This window comes from Nyctibius grandis, chromosome 18 (genome assembly GCF_013368605.1).
Source record: "Nyctibius grandis isolate bNycGra1 chromosome 18, bNycGra1.pri, whole genome shotgun sequence".
In the NCBI taxonomy this organism is placed as follows: Eukaryota; Metazoa; Chordata; class Aves; order Nyctibiiformes; family Nyctibiidae; genus Nyctibius; species Nyctibius grandis.
The window spans coordinates 5,815,658-5,843,550 of NC_090675.1; the positions used below are offsets into that span (position 1 = coordinate 5,815,658).

The 27,893-nt window shown below is 43.6% G+C and overlaps 1 protein-coding gene across 5 annotated transcripts in view; it reads left to right on the forward strand.

Annotated features, from left to right (window-relative positions):
• AUTS2 (activator of transcription and developmental regulator AUTS2) overlaps positions 1 to 27,893 on the forward strand; it is a 757,133-nt gene that overhangs the window by 239,365 nt on the left and 489,875 nt on the right. Inside the window, exon 1 of one of the 5 annotated variants that reach the window (XM_068415812.1) lies at positions 12,907 to 13,151. The exons of the other annotated variants lie outside the window; for them this stretch is intronic. Coding sequence (XP_068271913.1) covers positions 13,104 to 13,151 — 48 coding nt within the window. The 5' untranslated portion in view covers positions 12,907 to 13,103. Of the gene's footprint in view, positions 1 to 12,906; positions 13,152 to 27,893 lie in introns of those variants that run through there. 5 annotated transcript variants of the gene reach the window in all.

Consider the following 27,893-nt stretch of genomic DNA (forward strand, 5'->3'; position numbering starts at 1 on the left):
CAAATGTATGTCTCTTCAATTCTCTTTCCGTTCTACAACAGGGACCTCCTGGCAGTTCGGTGTCGGGCTGTGCCCTGTAGCTCAGCGGCGTATTCTACAGTGGCATAGAGACAGATCCTGATCTAATAATTCATATATTATTCAGTACCTTGAGGTTTAGGGATTAGCCAGGTTATGCAAAAACAACTTATTTTTTCCACGGACTGATTTGCATATTAACTTTCTTGTGTGTTACTGATTTGGTTCTGGTGAACTTCATCCTGTTGCTAGGAGGGATAAGCTATGAGACACTGAAGAATTATTCAAAATGCATGCAGACGCAGGGAGTTAATACTGCTTTGGTTTGTATTTGGACAGCTGTCATGTAGTTTAAAAAGACTAGGCACTCCAGAAGCTCTAGAAGCTTTTCCTTTACGAAACTCTAGGTGAGTTTTCTTTGAAACTGTGTTTTAAAGCCTGAATGGTACCGCTGGCTTCGAATGGCAAAATCCTCCATCGTGGTGGGAATTGCGGAGCTCCTATGGGACCTGCCCATGGAAGGGTGCTTTTAGCAGATCTTTCTGTGGAATAGAAATCCAGTGAAGAAATTCCATTATCATATAAATAAGTGGGAATAGGAGTAATTGAGTCAGTGTGTAGAGGAAACGTGTTTCCTTTCCAGGCAAACTGTGACTTTATCTAGAAGGTTTCTTCTGTCTGCTTCAATTAATACAAAAAGACTTTGCTGCTTATAAGTATTGGTTACATTTGGTGCACAACAAATTTTTCCTTTAAAGGGATTCTTTTAGTTAGCTGTCACCTAGTCCCTTTCTATGATGTTTATATAAGAAGGACATGCTAGTTTTAGAAACTTGATGTAGATATCAGTACGCTGGGAGATGAGATTGTGCTCGAAGAGTAGGATGTACCAGCAAATCACTTCACAGCGTAAACAGCGCATTTTTGTGTGGTGTGTCCTGGGGATACCACGAGCCCTAGGCAGGGCGGAGAATTTGTCCACCCGCTGCCTCTCCAACCCTCCAGCCCCTTTAAACATGTGGTTTTGCACATATACAGCAGTTGGCATCCTACAGAAATGGCAAGATCCTGGTGCGCAAAATCACAAGAGTCCTTTTGGGGGTTTTTTGTGGTTTTTTTTGTTTGTTTGTTTTGTTTTTTTTAAAAGAAAACAATTTTGGATTCTCTTTGTTTATGGATTTTGAACTCTTACTATGCTCTTGGACCATGTTTTAAACTTCTCTGCTGAGAGAGCTGGAACATGCTTTCTGTTGTTGAAATGAGAACAGGCATTCTTGTATGCTGGCTGACTCCAGGAGCCTTCCTTGAAGAAAACCACTAAGTATTTTCAAGTTTCAGAGAAAGAGCAGGAATTGTCATCTTGGGAACCGTGTGCTGAGATAGTGTTCATGTATGAGTGACTTACAGCAGAGATATACCATTTTATTGTCCACGTCTGTGCTGCGGTATGCCATCTCAGATGTGTCATCTTATTTATTTGGTAGTGTCTCTCTAAAGCACATTTTCATAGATAAGGCAGTACAGGACATCACAGGTGGTATGTACATAAATGTTTTTGGTCTGTGGACAAATATCTTCCAAATGCAGTTGCATGTGTGTGTATGTAAGAACAAAGAAGCTCAGAAAATGTGTTTCATGATCTGGTATATCCCGTTCTTTCCCTCCTCCCTCCCCTGCAGTTGTATAAGTACTTTTGATGGCAGCTGCTGGATTAGACCCAGAAGCTTAAAAGATTAAAGAAACCACTAAAAGCAGCTAGGAGGAAGCGAAGGATCCGTTTGTCTGAAGGTTTGTGTTTTCGTACTGCTGGTTGAGAAGAAAATTGCAACCAGGCTCTGCCCTGCAGCAGAGGACTCGCAGCCATCTGGGCGTTGCAGAGGTATGGCGTCTGCTCCAGCCACGCGTGCCAAAGCTCAGCCCATGCCTTGGGCCTCGCTGTGTCACATCCAGGGTGCTGCGGGGTGGCAGTGAACGGTCCCTGTCCTCTTCCCTCCTTGCCGTTGTAGCCCGCAAGCTCATTTAGTGATCTGCAACATAGATGTGGAAAGTGTTGGCTGTCCTTGGCCTCTTACCGAGCGAGAGGGAGCTCTGAAATTGGAACACAATGAAAGGCTGAATGAGCCAACAGGTTTTGCGTTTTCACCCTGTATTAAATGGTGCTGCTCGCGCTGTCTGTTAAGCTCTGCAGTGAATGTTATTATTAATGAATGTGTTTCTTGTCTGGGTGGTTCCAGTCAATGACAGGTAGAGCTGAGCAGGACACAACATCCACCGAAGTCAGGCTGAAGTCTGATTCTTTGCCCCTATTTCCTTTTTTCCCCCCCCATCCACCTTCCTTAGCCCCAGACCTAAAAACAGCTGTTTCAAGAAGTGATTTTTTTTTTTTAAAACATGCAATGTAAAACATCTGCTGCTTTCTGGCTGATCCCTAAACACTACTGATGGTGTGTATAATCAAACCGGGGGTCTTGAAGAATGTAAGCCTGTCTTGCCTTTTGTCATTCTAAACAAGCAAATCTGTGCTGAAAAAAAGTATCTGGTGTGGATGCAAGACAAGACCCCAGACACCCAAACTGCATTGCTAGGGTGGGAAGGGTGGTGCTGAGCCCGTTAGGATTATTAACATTAATCTAATCTTTCCGTTTGTCAAACAGATTTTTGAGTACATGGAGACAGCTTACCCGGTTCTTAAGACAGTGCTCCCAGATCAGCTTGTAGTTTGTTCTGTAATACCATGTGGATTTGCTGGGATTTTCAAGTAAATACATTATGTATATGGCTTACAGATTGCTTAGGCTGTCTGCATCAATAATTAAAATGAGGGAGGGGACTATGCTGCAGAGTTTCCCCCTGTCTTTTCCTCATCCTTTTTACATGTTTTTTTCATCTTTCCTCTCATAGGATCAGGAAGATAAACTTGTAGCAAGGGAGTGTGTCAAAGACAGAGCTGAATGTTTTTCCAGCAGAGATGGGAGCTCGTGGCACATCACTGCAGTGCCAAAGCTGACCTTTGCCATTCTCTTTGCAGGCGCTTTGATTCAGACTTGTCAAGAGCTGCCAGCCTGTTCTCTTCGCTGTTAAAAAGCACACTTTTTCTACTGAGACAGGACAAAAAGGGTTACTTTTGAGTCTTGTGGCAAACACGATGCTGTGCTGTTTAGTTGCCCAAAGTGGAGGGAAAAGGTTTGGTTTGATTTGGTATTGCTGTGGTGGGTGTAACATTGCCTAGATTGGATGGGGCAAGCTTTTGAGCTTGGCTGTTGTGCGTTTCTTAAGGGTACTTTGTTAGATCAAGAGCTTCAATACCGGTTAATACTTAAATTTCAAGTATATCACAAGAATAACTAATTTCTGTTTTATACCTTCATCCTCACCTGTCTTGGAAAAGTATACGGTGTGTTGGAGTTGACATTTCAAAATACACAGTTCTATCTGGATGCAGACAGACTCTTTTAGTATGATTTTCTGATGTGGCTTTTCTACTGTCCTGAAGATGTTGAATTGAAGTGGGAAGTTATGTCTGGTTAATTGTAAGACTGTCTCCTGCCTCTGAAATCTCTGCACATCCAGTCACTAACATCTCTACCTTGAAGTTCAAAATGATAGCCAGTCCTTGCTGGACCTGACACGATCTATCATGGTCACAGTCAGCTTCTGTGGTGGGTACAAAGCACAGCAAGACTGTACGGAGCCTAAGACTTGAATGCTGTTATAAAAAGTGCATTTAAGCTGGGAGAGTGACAGTCCTTTCCACACTGATATTACCACCTAAGAATGAGCAAGAGTTCCTTGTCTGTGTTTACTTCCCAGCTTGCTTTAAACTTTACAGCATGTCCAAAGAAACTGCCAAGGAGGTGTTGATCTGCTGAAATGGCTGGCTGTCCGTGCTCAGCTTAGCGTATGTGCACAGCAGCCCCAGCTTTGGGCTGAGCTGATTTCCCAGCCTGTGTGTGAGGTACAACATACAGTGCTTGCTGTCGTCATGTATGGTGGGACTGCTGAAGCTTTTACTATGGAGATTTTCATACTGTAGGTGGGAGCATGGGCATTTGGGCACCTTCCAAATGCACACGATCTGTGCTGTTACAGAACAAGTAAGACCAGTTTCAGTTTAGTCACTGCAGATGAAAAATCACACGGTGTGCTGTGCTTGGTATAAAGATGATTTGGTGTTGCATGCACCAAAACCTGGTGCCTTCCATGTGCTGGGAACCTGTGTGGAAGGTGTTACAGAGGTAGAGCAAACTGAAACTTGTCCATCTTTTTTTTTTCTTTTTTTTTTTTTTTTCATATCTGACTGAAGAACAAGGATGCAGTTCAGTGTCAATAGCCTTTGACTGCTTTTTGAGATGGCTTATTAGGATGATTTCTTGGCTGGAAACTTTGGAATTGGCTTGAGATCACCAAGTCATGGGCTGTGAAAGAGCCGTTAAATAATAACTATCTTATCTCACTACTGAGCTGGACCACGCTCTACCCAGCAGCCAGGAGAGGAACTGCTGGCACATGACACAAGTGTAGTGCACGGTGCATAATTTCGGGTACTGTTGTGTTGCACTGCCTACACCACTCTCTTTCCAGTTTCAGTTTACTTGTTTTAAGGTTCTTTATAGTGTACTCTGCCTACAAAAGTTTAGTTCTGATCATGGAATTGCCTGTGGAGATCTGATGCCATCAACAGCTTCATTTGTCCACATTACAGTTTAGGACCTTAGGAGCCAAGTACCTGTGTTGGCATCACTCTGTCTATGTTCCTCTCCCTTTTCATGCAAAGGGACAGTCCTGTCTGTTTCTGGCATATGAAGACGGCAGTTAGGTGCCCTATGGAAATCCCCAGGGCTCTAAGAAAGGTTTAAGCCTTGATTAACTTCTCCAAATATACCTGAACTTCCAGTGGACGCTATAAAAGCAAGCCAACAACTGCTATACACTAACGTAACTGCTTATTTGCAATAATTTTGCAGTGTGAGTTTAAGAAATTGCCACAAGTTCTTCCCAGAGGTGCTGGTACTACATCTCCTCAATGCACAAAGCTGTGCATTTTTCGGTTTGGTGTGGGTTTTTTTTTTTTTTTGTTTCGTTGTGTTTTTTTTTGTTGGTTTTTTTTTTTGTTTGGTTGGTTTGTTTTTTTTTTTTTGCGTGAACACCCCCTGTTGTAATATTTCTTATCTCTTCTCAACTGCTTAAAGTTGAGAAGTTTTAAGGCAGGTATTCATAAGCACTGAGAAAGTGTAATGCCTTATTTGCTACTTCAGACTCACTAAGGTCTAGAGTAATTTCAGCAGCAATACAGCTACTCTGGATAAGGTAAGGACTGCGTCGCTCTCCATGTACAGTGCCTCTCATTGTGCAGTCCTGCTCATGGGATATAAACTCCGGGTGCTGATGTAATACAGATGTTAATCAGAATTTACAGTAGTTGAACTCAGCTTGGAATTTAGCCAGAGGGACTGAAATGGAGCATTAATCAAACACCACAATTACTGAGCCACACTTTCTGCATTAAAGTAAACTAATGTAGAAGATGCATTACACCCTGAACATCTCAATATGAAGTAACGCCTGCCATGAGAACAGGGTAACAGTAGTCATTAGCCTTTACTTTTGGCTGGCTGAGTAAGGGAAAGGGTTATGTAGATGTTAGTCTGCTCTCAGAAAGAGGATTTTAAAAAAAAAAAAAAAAAGAGGGGAGAAAAAAAAGGCTGGTGCTTCCTAATAAACTAGTGTAATTACAGATCTATGTAAGTGGAGGCATATGATACGTATGTTTGTGACAATTTTCCAGAGGGATGGTTTGGCTAGTGCTAAATAACCAGGCTCATTTTCCCATAATGCAAATGTTATTCACAAACTATTACCATAATTGATGCACCGAGCCACTGTAGAGTAAATAATATGTTGTGTGTGGGAAGCAAACTAGAAGTCAATGAATATTAAAGAACAAAGTCTCATTTTTAAAGGGAAACTTCACAAGAATTACAATTACTTTGAAAATCAAATGGCAATGCAAGTTCGAATCGACTGGTTGTTTTTTAGTTACGTGTACATGCACATGCATAAACACGCACACTTACGGGCTGTGGTTTCCATTCTGGTTCAGTTGGGGTCTTTTTTCTGCTTGGTGTGAGTACAAAGCATCCTCAGACGTGATCAAAGCAGCGTGGTGTAACTGCTGGGTAATATCGAGTGTCTTGGGAACTTCCCAGAGAAGTGGCTTCTGAACACACTAGACCTCTTGGTAGTTGAAAGAAATAAGAACCTTTCAGGGTGTTTTCTGTTGGGTGAAGGGCTGCTGGGAGTGGTAACCCTGTGTTTGGGGAGGTACTGGTTGTTTCTTTGTCTCTGCCTTCGTGAACTGTGCTGGTGTTCTCATTCTGCGTAACACAAGAATAATTTTGAATCACGCAAAAACCATGGCAGGGATCACATTAGGTTTATAGGTTGTTATGCTTGCGATGGCAGAGCGTGAGTGGGCTGCCTGGAGGCTGCTGGGGTTGAGATCTGTGACCTACTGATGTGCTGCATTGCCAGGCACGGCTGCGTGGACCTCACAGCGCACGGGAGGACAAGGCTTTACAGTTACTCCTTCGGTAGTTCTTGATCACTGTCCCTGTGCACACCTTATGCCTCGGTAAGTGTTAAGTAGGTTACAGCACTTATTGCTGAGGCGTAAATTACTGTGTAGCCATGGCTGAATGCAGGAGCTATTGGCACTGCAGGCTTATCTACGCTGGTATGGATTTTTAGAGTAAAACATTTTGCTGATTAGGACTTGATTTAACAGTGGGCATTAGTGCCCTGCCATCTAATCCCTTTTTATGTTCAAAGAAACTCGTGTTAGTGCTGAAATGTATATACGTACACTGCATGGAAAGGTGGTATTTTTTTTGTGGATTGCTTTGCTTTTTTTTTCTCCTGGATATATAGCTCCCTCATCCCTGTTCCATGTGTAAATGAGGGAGATATATACAGACAACTATATAATCTATTGGCGAGGTGTATTCCAGTAGGGTGAAATGATGGAGTGTCACAGAAATCACTGCTTTCTGCATTTGAGAGTTGTGTAATTCCAAACACTTTTGAGTAATGGTGTGTTCTCAGAAGTGAACTGTTCTCCAGGTAATAAAACCCTGGTCAAATACCGCTGTAGCTCTAGAAACCAGAAAGCCAGGGAACAAAATGCAGAAGCATTGTGTAGGATTACAGAAGCATCTTTTGATCTTTTAATTTCGTAAGCCTTTTTGTCCAGATGGCAATTATTGTTATTTTTTTAAATTACAGATTATAGCACTGCACCTTCTTTTTCAGAGAGATTAAAAAGACATTTGAAGTAACCTTTGCCTCCCATTGCTGAAGATATTTGCACGTGACTTCCTGGCACAGTTACATATATATCATATAACATCAGTAGCTTTCCTTACTGTAACCTGATATAACTCAGTGTGGCAGAAGTAACATACTGTGAGCCATCGTGAGCCCAGCTCTTGTGCGCCAGGCTTAGGGGCTGTCCTTCTCTCTCAGTCTGTCTCTTGCAGATTGTAAACCACTAGAAAACGTCTGTTTCGTGTCCTCTGTGGACTGTATCGAGGTGTCTTTGAGCCTTTCAGGCTTCTGTGGTTGTGCCTCCTAGCCGTAATTTCACCTAGAAAGCTGAGCACATGCCTGAGCTGGGTTATCACTCACCATAACTCATTACAAATTGGCACTTCGCTGGGGGAGATATAGTACTTCAGACTGCTTCTCTCAAGTTAGTCTGTACTCTTTCTCTTTGAATCAGGCAGCCTTACTAGGTTTTATCCTACTCCTAGGGAAAAGCAGCTGTAAGACCTAGTAGGTCTTACAACAGGCACGGAAAATGTTATTTGCACCTCTTGGTCATTGCAAAAAAAATAAATCAGGGCTGCTGAAGGGCCACAGGGGTGATGTTGGTATCCTGGACTGCTTCGTCTTGCATCTTATGTGTCTGACATGGTGCAAGTCCTGGGAACTCTGATACACCAGGCATGGGATGCAACTCATTCAGGGCCTCTTCTAAGTGGATATTAAAGCATAAGAGCACTCGGATACTGCCAGCCCGCATTGGGTTCAAACCAGTGACCTAGCGAGTTTCTTTTTAAAACGTGCACAGAAGTATGAATTGACAGCAGCATGTTATGATGAGATTTTCAGCAGCACTCAAGATGAAAGAGCAGATGGTGTTGATGGGAGAGCAGGGTTATAAGGTACAAGATGGGATTGTTACTATGTTAATAACAAGACAGCAAATCTCGCAGGGCTTTCTATTAGCCTGAAAGATGATAGTTCCCTGTTGGCCTTTGTGCGAGTCACAAATGTCTGGTGACACTGGTCTCAGGAGGTGCAGATGCCTCGTTAGTTCATCGTGTTAGTTCTGAGGTGTAGCCATGGATTTGTTGGATTTGGTCATTCTGACCCCTTTCCTTGCTCTCCGTGTCCTGGGCAACCTTTTAGGGTGTAAAGGAGTTTGAAAACAGAGCTGATGTAATTCTGGGTTACTTCTAAAACAGAAACACTGTTATGGAATATGGGCACTTTGAAGTGAATCTGGTATTTGCAAGTTTAAAGCTTGGGAAGTGCTGGCCATGTTGGAAGGCAGGTAGATGGAGCTTCAGCACTTGCACTTCATTTAAGGTCATCCATATTACTCTGCAGTTCTCTGAACTTGGGGAGAAACTTTCTCTTTTAGTCGTCTTGCAGATCCAGGCTTTGCTCTGAGCTTCAGGAATTTTCCACGGATCACTGCTTTGGCTGGTATGTTAGGAACCATTCTGAACTGTGAAAAATATTTCAAAATACTTTTTATTCCAATTTGCCTTTTTTTTTTCACAGGCTAATTGTAAAAATCGCCGTAAACATTTACTGGAGATGGGATCTTCCTATTTATCTAAACTTTGTGCTTGTTGTTTACGTCCCGTTTTTTCAACATCCCCACACTTCACTCTGTTGGTTGGGAAGTGTGAAAGCTATTATGGTAATAGGGAGTGAGATGATTTTCTGCTCTCATAGTGCCAAGGAGATAGGAACGGATGTAATTAATCTTGGATGTAGTCCCTGCCGCAAATACATCATCTTGCTATAGCCTCTTGCACACATAGATACACACGCAGAGGTTCATTTTGCGTGGGATAAGGGTCAGTGCTCTTCGGCTTACTCCAGGATCATCATAGCTTGGCTCCACCGTGTGCCCTTGCAAGTGGGTTCTTCAGGGTGTTTGTACTGCGGCACGTACAAGGTGAAGTAATGCCTGGTTTGCTCCTTCTCCCCCTCCCACATGGCACCGAGGAAACGTTGGTCTGACTTGAAACGAAGAGGAGGTGTATACCCTACTTTTAGGTGCCTTAAAAACCACAGTGGTACTGCGCACTCTTTGGTTTGCTTGCGTTAGTGTGTGATTAGCTTTGTCGTGGGGGATAATTGAAATGAACATGGATCGACATCTAAATACACATTATGGTGTAAAAGGCTTAGAACCAGTGGTCTGTTAAAAGGAGGTTATTTCAATTCCTTTGTACACTGTCTCACATTTGAAATGGTGTATTAGGGTATGACAGAACCTGCTGAATAAATCAAAAGGTGTTTATTCTGGGAGAACTGCAAATATTCTATCAAAATATGGTTCTCTTTAGGGGAGTATAGAAAGTCAGGTCTGGATTTTGGCTGTACAACTTAGAATCTGAATAGTACATTATTTCATGTTATCAATGGATGTTTGAAAGAGAAGGTATGGGATAACAGAGTTTTGGAGGTTGATGCTACAGCATGTTTAGGGATGAATTCCTGTCCGATGTATTGTTTGTCTGGCAGCATGTCCCTAACAAGTGAAGATGAATTGGCGAAACAGAAGCAGAGCTGTTGTGTGATACACCGTATAGACAATAACTCTATAAAAATATGAAACTCAAATACATTTCAGACAAAGCGCTGACCCTTTAGGTTTTGAAATAAATGGTGTATTTTGCTTAACTGCAAAGATGAATGCAGTGTTGAAAATGAAGCTGTTGTGTACCTCGTGTACACGCGCAAACCTGAGCAGCTATTGGCATTATAAGAAATCACCAGGTTCTGCTGGTGCTGGTTAGGGGCTGTTTGTGGATGCTACTGTTGGGGGTTTCAACAGTGCAACGAAAAGTGAGCAATCCTGTGGCGTGATCGGCTCTTCCCTGCCTGGCTGGGGGACGCGACGGCTGGAAATTCTGCATCTCCATTCCCTGCGCTGCACTTGCCCTTTGATTACAGAAGGACAGCTCTCGAGGGGATGGTGTTGTGCATTTTCCCGAGATAAAATAACAGCTCTGTGTTTTGTGACCCTGGAACTTTAGGTCCTGCCAGATGCTAATGAACCAGTGGAAAACATCCAGGGCCTGGTAATTGCTTTGAGCCACAGCTGTTTGTGCTTGGTACACAATGTCAGAGCTCGCTGCTTCAGTGGCTGCGCCCTGTGATATTGCCCCAAGGTCCCCTCGGGGACTCCGGGGTCAATGCAGCGAGCAAACTTCCTCTAACTGGGTACAAGAGAGCGTGGTGTCCGTGTGGACACGGGCAGCCTGAGGATGAGCCATGCTCTCAACACCCTCTATGAGGTTCATGCTGGGTGTCTGCAGTAAATCCTGAGCAGTGCTAGCAGGCAGCGCGTCCCGCTGCGGGGACCGGAGTAACAGCAAAGCCCTTGGCAGGGCAGTGGCACCTAGTTAGGAAGCGAGGCTCTTGAGCTGACCTGATCTCATTCAAACATGCAGCCAGATCTGTCCTATTTATTCATTTACTACTTCAAAAAACAGCTTTTTAGGTTCAGAAAATAGAAGGTGCCAACAAAAATCAGTTTTAATTTGCTTTGGATGCGTGTTCCCTGTAGGAGACTTTCCCATCCACTATTGCCTTTGCAAGATGTGATTTCTGATGTTGCCATAGACCTAAAAAAGGCTGAGGCATTTTACCACCCTTTTAGCGTGCGTTAATTATCCCACCGAAGCACAGAATTAAAGGGAGAACGGGAATACTTTTCTGTGGCATCAATGGAAAGCCACACTTTCCATTTGGGACTTGCTGTCCCAATGCCCTGGCTGAGCAGGGGAGGGCAGGGGTTTGACGGCAGAGCGGGGCTCAGCAGCCCCATCTCCAGCTGCCGCAGCTGGGGACAGACCAGGGCATCTTCCCATGTGCAAAGCCGCATGGGGAGGTTAGAGCCATACCTCCAATTAAATGAGGTGACCGCTATTGGTTATTACTGGTATTTGGATCCCTTGTGTAAGTCTTAGTTTATGAAAAGTTCTAAAAACGTCTGTTGGCAAGTGAATGACTAACCAGACTCTCAGTTACAGCTTTCTTATGATGCACTGACACCATCACCAGTATTGATAGTACTTCCTAGGTGAGTAATACTGACAAACTAGCTTTCAGGATTTGTCTAATCCAGTAGATATCTCTGTGTGTGCATATAGTAGGAGGTGGTAAGTCAGTGCTACGTGTATTTATTCCACCTCACTCAGCCTATGAAAAGGACACCTGGACCTAGAAAAGGTACAGACAATGAGGAAAAGAATCTGCAGAGACATGCCCAGCTTCCCTACAAGGAGAGGTTTAATAGTGTGGGAGTCTCCAGTCCCTAAAAGGTGTGATATAAAAGAGACAAGAAAAGGCTGTAAAGTCATAACTGATCTGAAGATGAAGAGGAGCAAATTATTCTGTTTTTTTGCAGGATGGGATGCTGTGAGACTCCTGCTTAAATAACTTAGCTGGTTAAAAACAACAAAATGAGGCAACTTTCTCCTGCTGCATATTGTGAAATTCTGAACCTTGTTCAGCATCTTATGGAAACAGAGAGGTTCAGCTACCTGCATGACAAATTCAGGTCCATCTGTGCTATTAGATGTGTAACTGGGGGCACATCTTTGGACTTGAGATTTCTTACATTGTTTCCTTGCGTGTCTTAAAGTGTTTGGACACAGGATGCTGGGCCAGAGAGCTCTGCTCCAGTACAGCACTTTCTGTATACAGCGGAAATACAGTAGGCTGATTATATTCATCCTGTACTTTGCAACTTGATATTCACTGCTCTATGGCATGCTTGGAGCTGGGAGATTTGCAGCGAGCTGCAACCAAATCAATGTGTCTCATTAAACCAGAGACAGGGAATTGGGCAGTGCTTCTGAGTGGAGAAAAGAACAAATAGTCTGATAGGAGTGTTCTCAGGATTTTTTATGCATTAGCTTCATATTGATAGTTGTTTGTTTTTTTTTAAAAAAAAAAAAAATCTTTACAGATATTATTTTAAAACATTAGCCTGACAGCATCAAAGCTTAACAAGTGGGTATGTAGAGGGAGGGCTGAGAAAGCGGGGAGCAGAAGAGAGCCCAACTCCTGATTACGTGCTCTGGTTACATGGGAGCGTTGCTGCAGCTGCAGAATGGGAAAGGAGACATTTGCTTTATGCTTAAGAGGCTTTATTGTTTCTAAACTATATATAGTTCTGTAATCTTTCTTTCGATGGGGGAGGGCGTTGTGGGACAGCCTCCAAAGCATTGCCACCCTGCTTGGTGGGAGAGCGAGGGGTTAACACGGTGGTGTAGGGTTCTCTGAATGGGCAAGCTCATTGTCAGAATAATGTTTAGCCAGGTGTTAATCTGTGTCTGGAGGGAAGTGCTGGAATTCATTATTCATCCCACTGGGGGAGGTCGTGGTCCTGGGAGGCTGCCAGGACTGGAGCCAGCCTCCTGGCTTTACTGACATGTGCCATTTGTGATGAATGCAGCTGAAGTCCATTTGAGGAATTCTCTTGTCAGGCAGCCAAGCTGCCAGCGAGCGCAGAGCTGAGGCATTCGCTGAGCTCTGTAGCAGCGAGCGAGATCGCGCTCCGCGTTGGGAGGGCAGGAGGGGACAAACTGGAACTGCGGAAGGAAAGCACTGGGGTTTATTTCTGTCTCTTTTTTTTATTTTCTCCCACCCTTTGCTTCCCCTAAACACTGTGCTCCCCTTGGAAAACTGCTGGCTCTGACAGGAAGAGTGCTTTTCATCAGCAGGACAGGTTTGGGTTGCTTTTTTGGTTTTTAACGAGGGCAGGAGGTGAGACAATGATCAAGTCAAGTTGGTTCTACGTCAAGTTCAAGTATGCGGAGAAGGTAAGTGGGTACGTTTTCTCCTGCAGCCTTTCCCAAGGGATTGCTGTGTGGCCGCCTGCAGCCCCTTCTCTTGACAGGCAGCTCTGGCCACCAGTGGAGCGAACGCCGCTGAGAAGTTTCGCTGGTGAATTTGTTTTTCCGTGGCTTGATAGATAACACTGTGTCGAAAGCCGGTGCAGCGCGGGGTATGGGCTTGAAATGTGACAGCCGCAACTTCAGCGTGGTGCAAGTGGAAGAGAAAAGAAAAGCTCAGATCTAATTCCTATGGTGCTGTGTCGGTGAAAAAAAAACCGAACAGTGGTAGAGATGTATTTGTTTTTCTCTCTCTGTGTGGAGCTTGAAAGGCAGGAGTATTTCTTGTTCTGTAGAGCTGGTTATGAGATGTGACCTGCTTCTGCACAGAAGTCAGTTCTTTTCTTCTCCTTTAGTAACAAAGTAAATATTTAATTGTCTGCAATTATTACTGGAAAAAAGAAGTTTTATTCATCAAAAAGTAGAGAGATGTATTCTAAGGCTGTTTGCCGGAGGTTTTACTGTGGAACTTGCTGCATTTCCTGTTGCACAGAACAGGGTGCTTTCTGTTGGATTTCCCTTTTACACTCCTCTTCCACTTTTATCTTGCCTGTCCCTTGGTGCTCAGGTGCCTGGGGAAACAGAGGGATGGGGATGAGTAGACGATGGACCAAGATTTGAGTGGGGACCTGCTTGATAGCGATGCATTTTCACGGCATATCTCCCTGGAGGATTTCCTGCCCCAGGTTAAATCTTGTTGCCAGTAGCGCTGAGACCCAGTCAGAGTGTTTGGATGTAGCATTGCTATTTTCTTTAATCCAGCAAAATGGGGAAGAGAGCAAGACAACTTTTTTTTTTTGTGAAAACACTAAGAAGTCTCACTGTTCCCTAACCATCCTCGAGCAGTTAGCAACTTGTTATTCTTAAAACGGGGGGGAAAACCCATGCATGTGCCATTAGCCTGAAATTTTCTATGCTGGCAAATAGTCCCACGTTGATTTATTTCTTGTCTTTGTGCCTCAAGTCATACTGCACACAGTGAAAGCATGTATATTTCATTTAACAAGAAGCATATATATTTCATTTAACAAGATTGTCCTATCATTTATCCCAGGCTGTAAATAGCATATCTAACAAAGTCACAGATTTAACTATTGCATTTTCATTTGTTTTGGACAGTCTTACGAAGGCAATTTGACTGCAAAATTCACTTCATTAGGCAGTTATATTTTATCTCCTTGATGTTTCTCTGCAATAATTCTATGTTCTTTACAGTCATATCAGACCTATAAACATCTATATCAAAACAAATCGATTCTGTATATTTAGCATATGAAACTCTTCCTGGAAAGAAAAATGTAATGAAATCAATAGTTATCTGTCAGTGGGTGAGGTCAGCTATTTAGAATACCAGGGAATTTTTTTTTTCACCTTTACATTTTGTGATTAAATTTCTCACCCCTGCCCCCCCCTTTTTTTTTAATACTCCTTGCAGTTCAACCAGAAAGCCCTCGAGTCCCTGAACAGAGCAGATAATGTTCCTGCTTTTCTGTCACTGGGTGATTTTTGTGTGTGTGTTACATAACCTGTCATACCAGTTTTGTCAGGGACAGATATTTTTGAGATCTACAACCTGGGAAATTTGAACATGGATGAAATCCAGGAAAGCCATTTAATCTGTATTCTTCTTAGAGTTACTTGTGCCTTACAAGATTTTCTTCTGATTCACCAGGGAAGTTGCCAAGTCTCTTCATCTGTTGAGGGGGAAAAAAAAAACCAAACCCAAACCCATAATGCACACACGCAGGAAGACAAAAACCAAAGTGCATGCCTGGTCTTTTATTGAATTTCATGTGTGAAGAGAGACCATTAGTCCTTTGCCTGGAAATGAGGGTTTCCTAATGGAAGACACTTGAGAAATTTAGGTCTTGGCTACGAGGCAGGGCTGTACCCCCTTGCTAAACACTGGTTTTGTGTCAACATTCTTATTGTTGTTGGTGCTTGGCTTATTCTGCATTAGCTTCAAGAATATCTGTGTGTACAAGTTGTGCTAGTGTGACTTAGGCGTGAGTTGATGCTGAATTTGTTAAACTGGCGCAGTTCTCTGTCTGGACACCGTGGGTAGACGCTCCATGAAACAAGTGCCTCTGCACTAGTGTAACCACGTTCGTTAAAACAATTAGGTCGAATTCTTTTAGAACTCTTCCGTGTTGTCAAGATTTAAGACATGGGGTTTATGTTAGCTAAGCTGAAGTACCTTTGAAATTCTCTTTTTACAGCAGTTTGTCTAAATGGATTTAAAATCTCACTTGGAGATGCAGTTCCTCATTTTCAGTTGCCATAAGTGTGGGCTGCTGCAGGAACGAGTGTTCCCACCCCCGGCTACACGTTGTCAGCAGTAGTTCTTGTGCAGCCACGTGGTGACATGCGTCCGGGAGCTGATCCAGCTGGAACTGAACAGGTTTTATTCCTTTTTTTGGTCTGGCTTCGTTTTCAGGCAGATCAGTGTGTGTCCTAGTTCACCCCAAGTGTACAGCCATGAAGAATGTACCTGAAAGTACCTGGTTGAGGGTGGGTAGAAAGGACAGTGATGTCTCTTCTGGCAGCAGGCTGTGAAAGCTAAATTAATTAAAGTTTACTCTCCTCATTTGGAAGCGTTATATAATCTCTCTTTAAGGGAGGTCATTTTAGGTTAGGGCAAGGTTGGGTCTCTGCCCTCACATCAGTGCAGTATCTCGGTTAAGTCAGAACTAGAACTGCTTTTCCTGTGTGTGCCACAATACTGACATTGCACCGCTCCCTCTTAATTCTCTTGTAAAGAAGTTCATTGACATTTTTATTAGCTGGCTGGCTTCACTGAAGTTGACATCCTTGCCTCTGGCCATCACAAATATTTTTTTTTTTCCTTTGGTTTGCTTTGGAAGATTTTGCAGTCTGAAGACCCCTCTGTGATAAAGCATATGTATTTATATACACATCAGAGCTAACTCTGCAGGCAACTTATATATTGTAAAATATTCCTTCACATATAGATTGTCAACCTGTTTTATTCTCTTGGCATCACTACACTTTACTGCCATAAACTGTTTCATTGATTGTGTTTGAACGTTGCTCATCCCATCTGGGTTATCTGCAGCCTCTGCAGATAGACCTGAGCTGAGGTTTGGTGATGCAACTTGCCTGAGCTTCAAGGAAATTCAACCTCACAGGCCTTCTGGAAGCTTCCAAACTCATTACATCCACCTGGCACCTTGAAATACCTTAACCAGTCAACTCGTGTTGTCTGCCTGCTTGTGCAGTGGCTGTTTTATGCTGTCAGGAGAAAAATTCAGTGGCCATGCATTTGCAGCTGCAACAGAAAGCCTGCGAAATGGTCTTCAACTGTCTTTGGATGTTCACCTTTTATCCTAAAGATACGTTGGAACTGGAAACAGAAGAGAGAGATGTTGGATAAACTGCTGTACTTTGGCATGTTGGTTTGCTCAAGTCATCCAAACAGTTATTTTATGTTGTGTTAGACAAGTGCCATAAAACCATTTCACAGCAGTGTATTTTTAATTGTGATTAAAATAATCAGATAATAAAAGTAACTAAAGTAGAAATCCGCACAGCTTCATCTTGAGTCTATTATCAAGTTAATTGCAAACATTCTATTATATAAACTTCAAGGGAGCCTACTGGAAAAAACCCAAAGTTTTTATGTTTACCCTTTCAAAGATTTAATTTAAGGTCATTTGGACATGAGCCATTTTTGCATAATACCCATATTCAGTCTGAGTGCATTTACACTGTAATTAAAATTCAACGGCTTCATATGAATAATAGTGCTGACACTAGGAAATCAGTTAGATCTGAGGGAGAGAAAAAAAGGCAAGCTCTTGGAAATCTGTGAAATACTAGAAAGTGTGGGAGATGTGTGGAGAGAGGCAGCGTGAGTGGGCAGTCTGGCTTCATGTGTTGCTGCTGGTATCTGAAGGAGCTTATGGATGATGTTGGAGGACTTGAAAGGTTTTGCTTTGTCCTTGAAAAGCCCTGTCCTTTGTTTGAGAGTCATTGAGAGATATTGCTGAACTCAAGTGAAGCTTCATTTTCCTGTTCCCAGCAGTGGCTGAGGGAGAGAAGTGCTGTATTCCTAGCTGGAAAATTAGATTAAAACACCCAGTACCTAGATACAGGGTACATTCATTTCTTCCTCTAACGTAGGACTCCAACTACTCTGAAAGGCAGTTTACAGTATTGGCAGCTAAAATAAAAAGCCTTAGGACAAGCAGCCACTTTGAATGTTTGAAGGGCTTTATTTCCAGCAGAAAGATTTCAATTACAGTCATTTTCCTCGAGTAAGTACAAAGAGGTAAATGGAACCCCTGTTTCAAATGTTGAACTCACAGACTACATTATTACCAGTTGTAGTTTGAAAGTAAAGGATAAAGCCTATCTAAATCAAAGCCCTGATTCCAAATTACTTTTTAAGAGCACGATGAGGTCTGCACCCAGTAATTCAGGCACTTGGTGTTGCGCAGCACACAGCACGGCAAATGGGGCTTTCATTAGATTCTGTTGCTCTTCCGGGGGGATCGAGGCAGGAAGCATCTTTCTTGACAAGCGCTGAGAGCTGCATCTTGAAAGGGCTGCTCTGCAGCTGGAGATTCATGCGTTGGCTGTATTTTTAGAGAATTTAGGGTTTTTTCTTTCTTCTCTGACTTTGCTTGTTATTTGTCTTGTCTTTGATAACAGTAGTTCAACACAGATTTGGTTATTTATCTCCTGTGTGGCACAACCTCTTCTCCCTTCCACTCAGGACTGTTTCTTCCCCTTGCTGCGGCAGGGAACACATTTTCAGAAGTCTGTGGGGTTTTTAGACCAGATATCGAAGCGTGCACGATGTTTGCCTAACACAGGTTCTCAAAGAGCTCAATAGCCAAGATGATTAATTGATCTGGTGACATGAGCTTGGTGAAACATTAATTTTCCCTGGAATGGTGAACTCCCCCAGAAATCCGTACCCCTGGCTTGATCGAGTCAGAGATAACTGCTTGAGTCAGGGGTAACTGCTTCAGTCGGTGACTTTTTGGGTGAGACCCATGCCCATCAGTGGATCTGAGCAACGTTTTTCCCTTATTTTGGCCTCGAAGGCTGGGTTTGGCTGATGCATCAGCAGTAAGCACAGGCTTACATCTCTGTGGCCTTGTGTGCCCAGTGAAAAGTAGGCAGGGCTGAACCCCAGAGGAAGAAATGCCATTGCTGTGCAGTTGCCAGCCCCAGGGATGTGGGAGGTCGGCTCCTCACGGCACCGCTGTTCACCCCCATGAGCCGCACGTGTGCTCACGTCAGAAACTGCCCCTCGCTTTTCTTCTGCTCCTGGGTGTGCAGAACTGAGTGAAGTTCAGCCAGATCTCCTGCGAGGAATATCCTCCTGCAATGTGAGCGATGTGCAGGTCCCTGCTCTGCTCTGGCTCCCTCTCTTTATTCTGCGCTATTAAATTCAAAGTGATGGATGGGTCACGGAATTGGCAAATGGGTGCAGGCTGCAAGCTCCTTAATATCTGTGTACGTTATACTCTCCACCTGGTCCTGGTCATGAAGGTAGCTCAGATTTCTAAGCATGTAGAGGAGAATGCTGAGGATTGTTGGGCTAAGTAATGTTTACTTATTTCTATTTAAATAGATCTTTCTCCAATTCTGGTAATTCTTGGTAGTTGGACCAGATTTTGGGAGAGCTCTTGTTTGATTTTAGGTAAGGTCATTTTAAGTAAGATGTTAAATCTTTTTCATAACTTTCAGTTCTGCAAACTGAACGTTTGCAGTTTGTTTTTTGCTGTAAGTGGTTATCACTAACCCATAACATCTTGAAGAGAAGGATTAGAAGGGCCTATAGGTTCATTTGGTTCTGCCCAGGAATGTGGTAGAGATTTAAAAGACTCTTTCTTCCTTGAATCCGGGGCATGAATGCGCATCCTGTGTATCAGGACAACTCAAGGGCTGCTCCTGCCTGGGCAATGCCAGGAGCCCCACGGGACTCGCAGCAGCCTGGCATGGCCGAGTCGTTAGGAAGTCCAAGTGCCACCCACTTTCCACTTGATATGTCTCACAAAGGGAGTCACTGGAGCAGAACTGTTTAAGCATCTCGATGTCACTTTAGGATCCTCCCACCTATATGGGATTCTGTGGGTTTTTTTTTCCATCTGGAGCTAGTTTCTGGACAGCTTTGTCTTTAATATGGTTTGGGATAAAGACCTGAAACATTTCCATCTTTAGTCCTGTTTTTTTGTATGTATTTGTGAGACTAAGAAGAGTTGGGTACTAATGGGAGTAGTCAGTGGCAGGTAAAATAGCAAGGGAAAAAAAGCCCTGTTACAGTCTTCTGATGTAAATTTTTAATCAAATGTTAATTTCTTCTGTTAAGTAACTTTTACAGCCTACTGCACAAACCACACAACCAAAAATCTTTGCACAATGAACTGCATGTAATAGGCTAGCAACGCATCCATTACGCATTTTTAGGTGTGTAATGCATATAAATCCATTTTTGTGTGCATGGCAGTGTAGCCTTCAAAAGGTAATTAGAATTTGCACAGTTTTGCTTTCATGGTTCCTTGGATTTTCTTCAGATTGCAATGCTTTGGAGAGCTTCATTAGAAGTGGTCTCTTTTGTAACAAGAAGGAAATACAATTTTAAATACGTTAGCAAGCTGGAAACCTTGTATCAAAATTTCTAAGATGGTTGTACAGTGATTGGTATCAGTGAGCACTGTTCTTCAGCACAGCTGGACTGAAGAGTTGGTAGATGATAGACTAGGTTGTAATAGTACTAATAATTACAATAAGTAACTCTTTTCAATCTGAATAATTAGAGGTAAGTTTTGTAAGAACCATGTGGACCATGGCTTTAGCAGTATCCTTTTTATGGGTGACCAGACTCAGTGATGTCATCGCTGTTTGTGTGTCCTCTACACAAGGACTCCTGCCTGGGGACCTTTGTTTGAAGCCAAGGTCCTTCCCTCACCTGCACGTTTCGCCACCGGCCAGCCATCCTGTGGGAAGTTGGGGACAAACTGGTTTTTCTTTTTCCAAATTAGAGGCCAAATGCGCCTGTAGATATTGAGCAGCAGACTTGGAGATGCTGCCAGTCGGAGGCATGCTGTCAGTGACCCTACCAGCAGTTTTTTGCCTCAGTTTCAGCATCCCTGTTCTGAATTTCTGTTTCCCAAGACACCTCTGTTACAGGACTCCACCTCCCATTTGGCATCTGCTCGCACACGTCTGGGCTGGACCTTGCTGGCCTCTGCTCAATGTTGCAATGAAACTGCTAATAATTGTAGCAACACCCTTAGTACTGAAGACATCTGAAGTGCTATTCTTCATGGTTTCTGGAGACTTTGGCCAAGCAGGGTGTGCTTTCACCACTATGCCAAGAGCTGGCAGGTGCAGGAGCATGCTTCAGGTTGGAGTGACGTGGGGCAGAGCTCTCTGAGTGTTGGGAACATGCTGTGCCCGGTGAGGTCTAACCTCCTGTGAGCCGGTGCCAGCGGAGTGTGCACCAGGTACCTTCTCTTGGGCCATGAGCTGTGGTAAGAGCTTCTGCTGTCTGCGAGGGTCTGTTTTGGAGCTGGTAAAGAAACAGACTGAAGCATGGCTGGGCACACACAAATGCAGAGGAATCCTTTTGAGCGGCTGTTTGGGACACAGCTTTTGACTTGCAAGCCTGTGGTGTGTTTGATGCTGTAACCAGTAACATGTAGGTGCTTGATAGATTAATATTCAGGACACAGTAGATGAGAGAGGCTGGCTGGGGGAATGTCACACGCAATCTGTTCATGTAGAATTATTTTCTATTTTGAAGCTAGATTTGCCAATTCTGTAGATGGGAAGAAAAAAGTAATCTACGGGCTTACTCTGATTTTTTTTATTTTTTTTTTTCCCCCCGGACTTCATTTGCCTGAGGGCTAGTTCTGCCCTTCAATTATTTAGGAACTGGGTTTTGTTTACAGTTTGTAATAAAACTGATAAAAGATTAACAAGGTGCTTGTGATGATTTTAAGCAAATTAAAGCTTTGAAAGACTTACAGCTGCAAATATTTGAAAATTGTAAAGCAGAAGAATAAGAACAGACCAGATCAGATAATCAAGTTATTGGATTTGTTGGGGAGAAAGAACAACCTTGTTTGCAATTGGGTGTGAGAGCAGCATTGCCTGCTCTATCAAATATTTATGTGTGCTTTTAGCAAGTTTGAAGGTACTGGTTGTATGAAACAGCACTGGGCATGTTAAAAGAATGTTTTATTGCGGGGGTGGGGGTAGTTGCACGAGTAGAGTGTGGGGTGGAGAGGGGATTCAGAGTGGAAGGACATGTGTCTGAGATCACCACAGTGGCAAGGCTGTGCCAAAGCATTACACCTTACACTGCTTTTAAGGACTGTGTTGACTCTCCCCTAAAACAATTCTAACGCCCTATATGAAACGATAGACTCTGAGCTGAGTTCCGTGCAAGAGTGAAATCAGAGAGGTTTTAGCTCCATTTCTGTGCAGTCGTGACTGCTATTTCCATCAAAAACATCAGCACAGTGCTCAGCAGCAGTAAAAAAGACTAACAAACTGAAATGTTAGGAAAGGTGCTAAGTGTGGGACAGGGAACATTGCTGTGATGGATAGAGATCCCTGATTTTCTTGTGTCGGGGGCCCATTGTGCAGCTCTTGTCCTCCCCTCTCCAAAGACTTGCAGACGCTGTAAATGCTCAGAGAAGAGCCGCAAGGCTGTTCAGAGGTGTCGCACAGCCTCTGTGAGAGGAAGAACTAAATGAACTAGAACCCTTCAGCTGGGTAGATAGGTAAAGGAGACGTGACAGAGGTCTGTGAAATCAAGTGGGACTTAGGGAGAATGGAGGTTGTTCATTGACTTCCAACACAAGAACTTGGGGATGTCAAAGGAAGTTGGTAAGAGCCAGGTTGAAGGAGATGGTTCTCTGTGAAGGTGTTGACCAGTGCAACTGGTTGTTGAAGGAAATCATGCATGTTAAGTTTACATCGCTTCTGGGAGAGCGAACAAATTAATGGAAAAGAAATCAGCTGATTGCCACTGAGCAGGCAGAAACTGCATCGGGAATCGGTGAGCTGGAAAAGACTGGAGGTGGAAGCGAGGGGGAAAGATGTACGTATATAAATAGAGACAGACAGGAGTATTATATATACTTAGCCTATTTTTGTTCTCTTCCTTTGGACATCCATTTATGGCCACCATTGGAAAGAGGATGCAGCGCAAGCTGAGCCTTTGATCTGGCCCAACGAAGTTCTCTGTGTTTATGGTGCTGGGGCAGCTCATTCTCAAACAGCCTGTCTTATACGATGAGTATTATATAGAACTGGTGTTCTTCAGCACCCGTTAAGCATAGCAGCTATGGATTTGACTGTGATTGGTACCTTAAAACAAAGGCATATGATGTAGTGATTACAGCTTAGTATTAATAGCTGGATTCCTAATTTTCTGCTGAAAGTGCTCTGGGACTGGGAAGAAGATCTCATTTCCCCTCTTCTATGTGCTTCATTTTCTCCGCCCATAAAATGGGTGTGAATGCACACACGTTATCAGGATGATCATCTATGTGGTTTTTTTGGGGAGAATTACAGCGCATTTCTTTGAAGCTATTAGGCAAGATACAGTGCCAAGAGGAGGCAAGCAGCATTTCTGTTGCATGGTCCCCAGAAAAGTTTCAAGAAGGGTGAATTATTGCATTACAGAGCTCTTCAGCACCCCAGTGAAAAATCAGTACAAACCTTTAAGCCTAAATTATGTTCATAATTGAGTGAGGTGACAAGAAACTTCTGGGGCGGATGAGGAGAGTTTGAGTCTAATTAAATGGAGTAATTTTATTCCTTTGGGAAACAGCTGTGAAAGCTAACACGGTAACACAGCAGGTTCAAAGGTCTGTGTGTAGATCCTAATCTGCTTAAAAGATGGGGTAGAATTTCACTGACTGTATCATAAACTCAGGTTCTGTAACCAAACCGTTCCTTTCTTGAACATCCAAATATAAACTGTGAAAGAAGACAGAGGAATTTAAAGGAGGTGAATTAAGATCTGCCTATGTACAACTGCTACCTATCACTCAGTGATAATGATAGAAATATTCTAAAAGCTCCGTAGCTGCTCTTTTTTTCCACCCTTTTCAGTTGGCATCGTTGCATGGCTTTGAAGGCAGCTCTAACATACCTTGTTAAAGTTAGGCTTCGAGGCAAATATCTGATCTGTAGGTCTCAGCAATGTTTTAAAATGCCTCCTTTTGCTCTCCCCTATAGCTGGTTTTTCCATTTTGCTCTGCACTTTTTGCAAATGAATTATAACCGGCTTGAGCTCGCACACGTGGGTAGGGCCGACCTCCATGTCGGAAGAGGGCAGTGCGTCCCTGCGCTTGGGGAGCATCGGGGAGGTGCCTGTGGGTTGTGTTACTCTGTAGCTTTATTCAAGCAGTATTTGTAGCTTCCAGGGTTCTACATGATACAGATGTTAGAGATGAATAGATTGTTTCTATTTCCTTGTTTAGTCTTCTGTAATTTTTCAGTGTTGGGATCAATCTTTGTCCAGCCTTTTTGAAACTTCGCTTGTGTTTAGTGTATTTGTTTGTGTTTAGTGTATTCTCTCTGATTGTCAATGATCTCCTTTCAAAACCTAGGATCCGTTCCATCTGGTCCCAGGAACTTGGCAGCTTGCGTGGCGAGCAATAGCTGATTTTTTTTTTCTGTGAGTGCTGGTACAGAGAAGTCAATTCATGGCTAAAAAGATTAAAATCCCTAAATCAGAAAAGCTGGAAAAATACAACAATTGCAGCTCTGCCAAGGAAGTGCTTCTTGTTGGATTAAAAAATCTTATGACAAGTTGAAAGAGAGAGATTTGGAAGTGTAATTCAATTCTGTTGTCAATCCAGGAGAGTTAAAGCTGAAACTGTGTTAGAATACATTAACGACACTGCCTGGACAGAGAAAATCAACTGCTTCTCAGAGGTAATTTTGTGCTGGTTTCCATTCTGCCTCCATTTGTTATGACCTGGTTTGGATTTCCTCACTTTGATGTCAATGAGGTTCATCACCTGCTGTGTTCAGAAAAGGTCTCTGCTTCTGTGTCCGTGGGTGCCCCTTCTGAAATAAACTGCGTTCTGCAGCAGTATGGAAATGGGAAGTGGGATGCTGAGATGGAAAGGGGTCAAGCTAGCAAATTTGAAGAGAGAAGCATCCATATGGTACGTTGGAGGTGTTAGTATGCCTTCCACTCAGAGGCAGCATCCCCTCTTCTTGTCAGGGATTGGCAGTAATTGGGTACAGTGCTGTGGTTCTCGGTGATAAGGTCTCTGGGTGGTGGGTGGAGAGAACTGCTTTACGCTTTGGGTATGACCCTGATGGTGGTTATCAGTGCTTTGGATGTGCTGTTAGGGTTGCGTGCCTGTAGATCGTGTGAAATCTTGTAGGAAGGGCAGCGCTTTGCGGCAGAGCGGTGCCATCAGCCCACCCCTTGCTGCTGGTTCCCTGCTCCTGCTGTTGTACTCACCAGCTTCCCAACCTTTTTTTTTTTTTTTTTTTCTCCCTTCCATGTAAAAAGGGGAAACTGAAGAGGAATCAAAATCATCTGTCCCCTTGGCTGGAGGTACGGATTGAAGTTTTGTGTTTGGTCTCAGAAATTGGGCTTGTTCAGTGCTCAGGTGTCACTGTGGCACGTTAGAGAAATTGGGAGTATGAAATGCCATTTTTCTCTCAGCATGGACAGAAGATTATAAATAGGGAGGTGGGTCCTGCCACTGTCAGTGGAAGGAGATTACTGAAAGAGATGCTGCTTTTGTGACCTTGTCTAGTAGTCAGTTCTGAGACCATGTCATGCAATTAATCTATCTCTAAAATGAACTAAATACCTCCTTACGTGTAAGAACACCAGTCTAGGAGCCCAAGGGACTTGCCCAAAGAAATGTGGTGAACTGAACGCGAGGGTGAGGTTCTGACCCGGGTTTAGCTGGGTGGGATTTGACTTTCATGTCAGAGGGGTCAGAGTTTCACCTCGGCACTGCCTCATCTGGGCTAACACAGTTCACGTGTCTGTACAAGGCAGACTCTCCTCTCAAACACAATGATGGGTTTTTTTTCCCCTCCACTAGACCATTTTAGCAAACACAGGAACAAATAGCCTGGAGTGCAAGGTCCTCTTGGCGGAGATGAAAACACTCCTGCAGCTGAGCCTGACCACTGCCGTTTGCTGGCGAGGTTCTGCCCCAGCAGTGTGTTTAATCCCAAGCGGGGTGAGAGCTCTGCAAGTGGGGCTGATGCTGGCTGGGCTTCCATGGCGAGAGTCTGAGGAACAGATTTCCATACTGGAAAATGGCATTAAATTAAATAGGTGTCAGCCTGATACTCTGAGAGCTGAATGTCAGTGCTAATAAACCAGAGGCCTCATCTTTCCCAAAGGACCTTTGGAATCAATTGAAAGCTGTGTCCTCTGTCCCCCTTTCCCAGCGGGTGAATGTTACTCTTCTGCTGTGCCACTTTCTGTACTTGGAGCGAGCTGAGACTACCAGCACGCGCAGCTGATTGACAGGGTTGCTCCCAGCGGGATGAGGAGAGGAAGTGACCGTAAACACTGGGGTTGTGGTTATGTTTTGACTGTAAGAAAATACTTTTTTTTTTTTTTCCCCTTCCCTTTTTTAAAGTATTGCCCTACCAGTCTGGCTTTCCATTCATCTGTATGTATTTCCTGAGGTCTTAACCCCTTCCTGCCCTTAGGAGGAATCAGATAAGCTTTGAAATCAGTTCAGTGTCATTTGTTTATTTAAAAAAAAAGAAAAAGAAAAAAGAGAGAGGGTAAAGCAAGAAAGGTGACCTTGCAAAGTTGCCTGTAGAAAAAGATCTCTCTTATCATGAGCCTAAAGTAATTAGCTTTATTTTTGGTGTTGCCTTATATGAATTGTTCATACATCTCAGCTGGCTGTGGGAATGCCTAATGACAGCCTGAGTGCACTTTCCAGACCGGTTGGCCGTTGCCAGTGGTGAAGTTTGCTCTTCCTCATCGAGTGTTCGCTAAGCACTAGCCCCCTTCTGCAGGTGAATATTGTTGCCCTCTTTGGCAAAGTCTCTGTGGTCAGAGAAGATCCTGCGTTAGTAAGCACAGAAATGCGAGGTGACTAGGCAAGAAATAATAAAGAAAAAATAATCACGCTGTTACTATCAGCACAACAAATTTTTCCTGCCTGTTTTTTCCTGGAGTGGAATTAAAGGCCGTTGATGTTACTGCCTCACGTGGCAGATTGGCATAAATGGATCCATCGCCCCATTTCTGTGGTTGTTTCTTTCTTTGGGAAGTTGAAAACTGAGGACTGGCTGAGTGCAGGAGCTGAGGTAAGGACTTCAGGGGCATGGGCGAAGTCATATGATGTACATGTGTGCAGTGTGTCAAAGAGGTGTTGTCCTTATTCATGTTGAATATGCCTAAGGAGTTGGTTTGAGTCCTCTAGCTCACGTACAAGTACCCAGGAGGAGGGTGAACAGAAATGAGTTTCTTTGACATGACCCTTCAATGGCATCTATAACATAGGCTCGTTCTCTTTCCCCCATCTGCTTCTGCTTGTTGCAATCATACCTCAGCTGTTGGGTCAGTGGACTTGGATTTGCGTAGTGTCTCCTCACTTCTTCCAGAACACCAAACCCATCCCTCCCTTGCCTGTTTTAACAGCTGACATTTCCACCGAGCACAGAGACCAGCTGCCCTCCAACAAAAGGTTATTAACCACGGGTGAAGCACGCAGATGGGTGTTGCAAGGAATGCCGCCTGTGTTTGTGCCTCATCTCTCAGTGGTGTTGAAAAGTCCAAAGAGGATGGGGCTGCTGGTCTCCTGTTACTAATGTCACAAATCTAGCAATTATTTTAAGCAACAGTGAAAAACTGAATGCAGATATTGTATGTAAACGTGAACCAAAGTGCTTGGCTTTGGCATGGCTGTGCTGTGTAACCTATTTCTGGGTGTAATTACCTTCCCGGTTATCATTGTGGCTGTTAGGGTATAGCAGTAATCAGGTTTTAGGCACGAGATAGTGCTTTCTGTCTGAAAACCCTCTGGTCTAATCAGGAGGAAGGATCAAGCCGTAGCAGGTTCATCAGCCGCAGTGTGGGCTCTCTGAGACCGATGGAAGTGGCAGCACGCATGGCCCAAAACTGCAAAGTCTTGAGATTTCTGAGCCTTAAATTTCGACATAATCAAGAATTTGAAGTGATACAGATGCAGTCAGTGGGCAAAAATTAACTCCAACGTAAAAGGCATGTGGAATGTGAGATAATAGGTCAGTGTCTCAAATCCACGAATTCTGGCATCTGGTCCATCTGACAGTGGCAGTTCTGGTGCCAGCTGAGAGAGATCTTGGCAGATGTGGGATAATCTCTTCTCCACCTTAAATCTCCTCCTGGTTTAAACCCTGAGAACAAGCTTTAATAGCCTTCTTAATGGGTGCAGTTCACTGAATTCTGCTTGGATTATGGCTTGTTCCACTTGGCTTGATTTGGTTCAGCAAGGAATTGGGAACAAATTTAAGAGCGACTCATTATGAATCGAGAATGAGATTGGAACGGGCTTTGTATTAGTCTGAAATGAAAAAAATTAAAGTCGTGTTTATTCCTGTAGTTGAGCGCACGCACTTCATATGCTTTCAGAGGATCTTTTGAATGCCTTAGCTATGGTAGTCACCCACGGCAATTCTGCAGAGCATCTC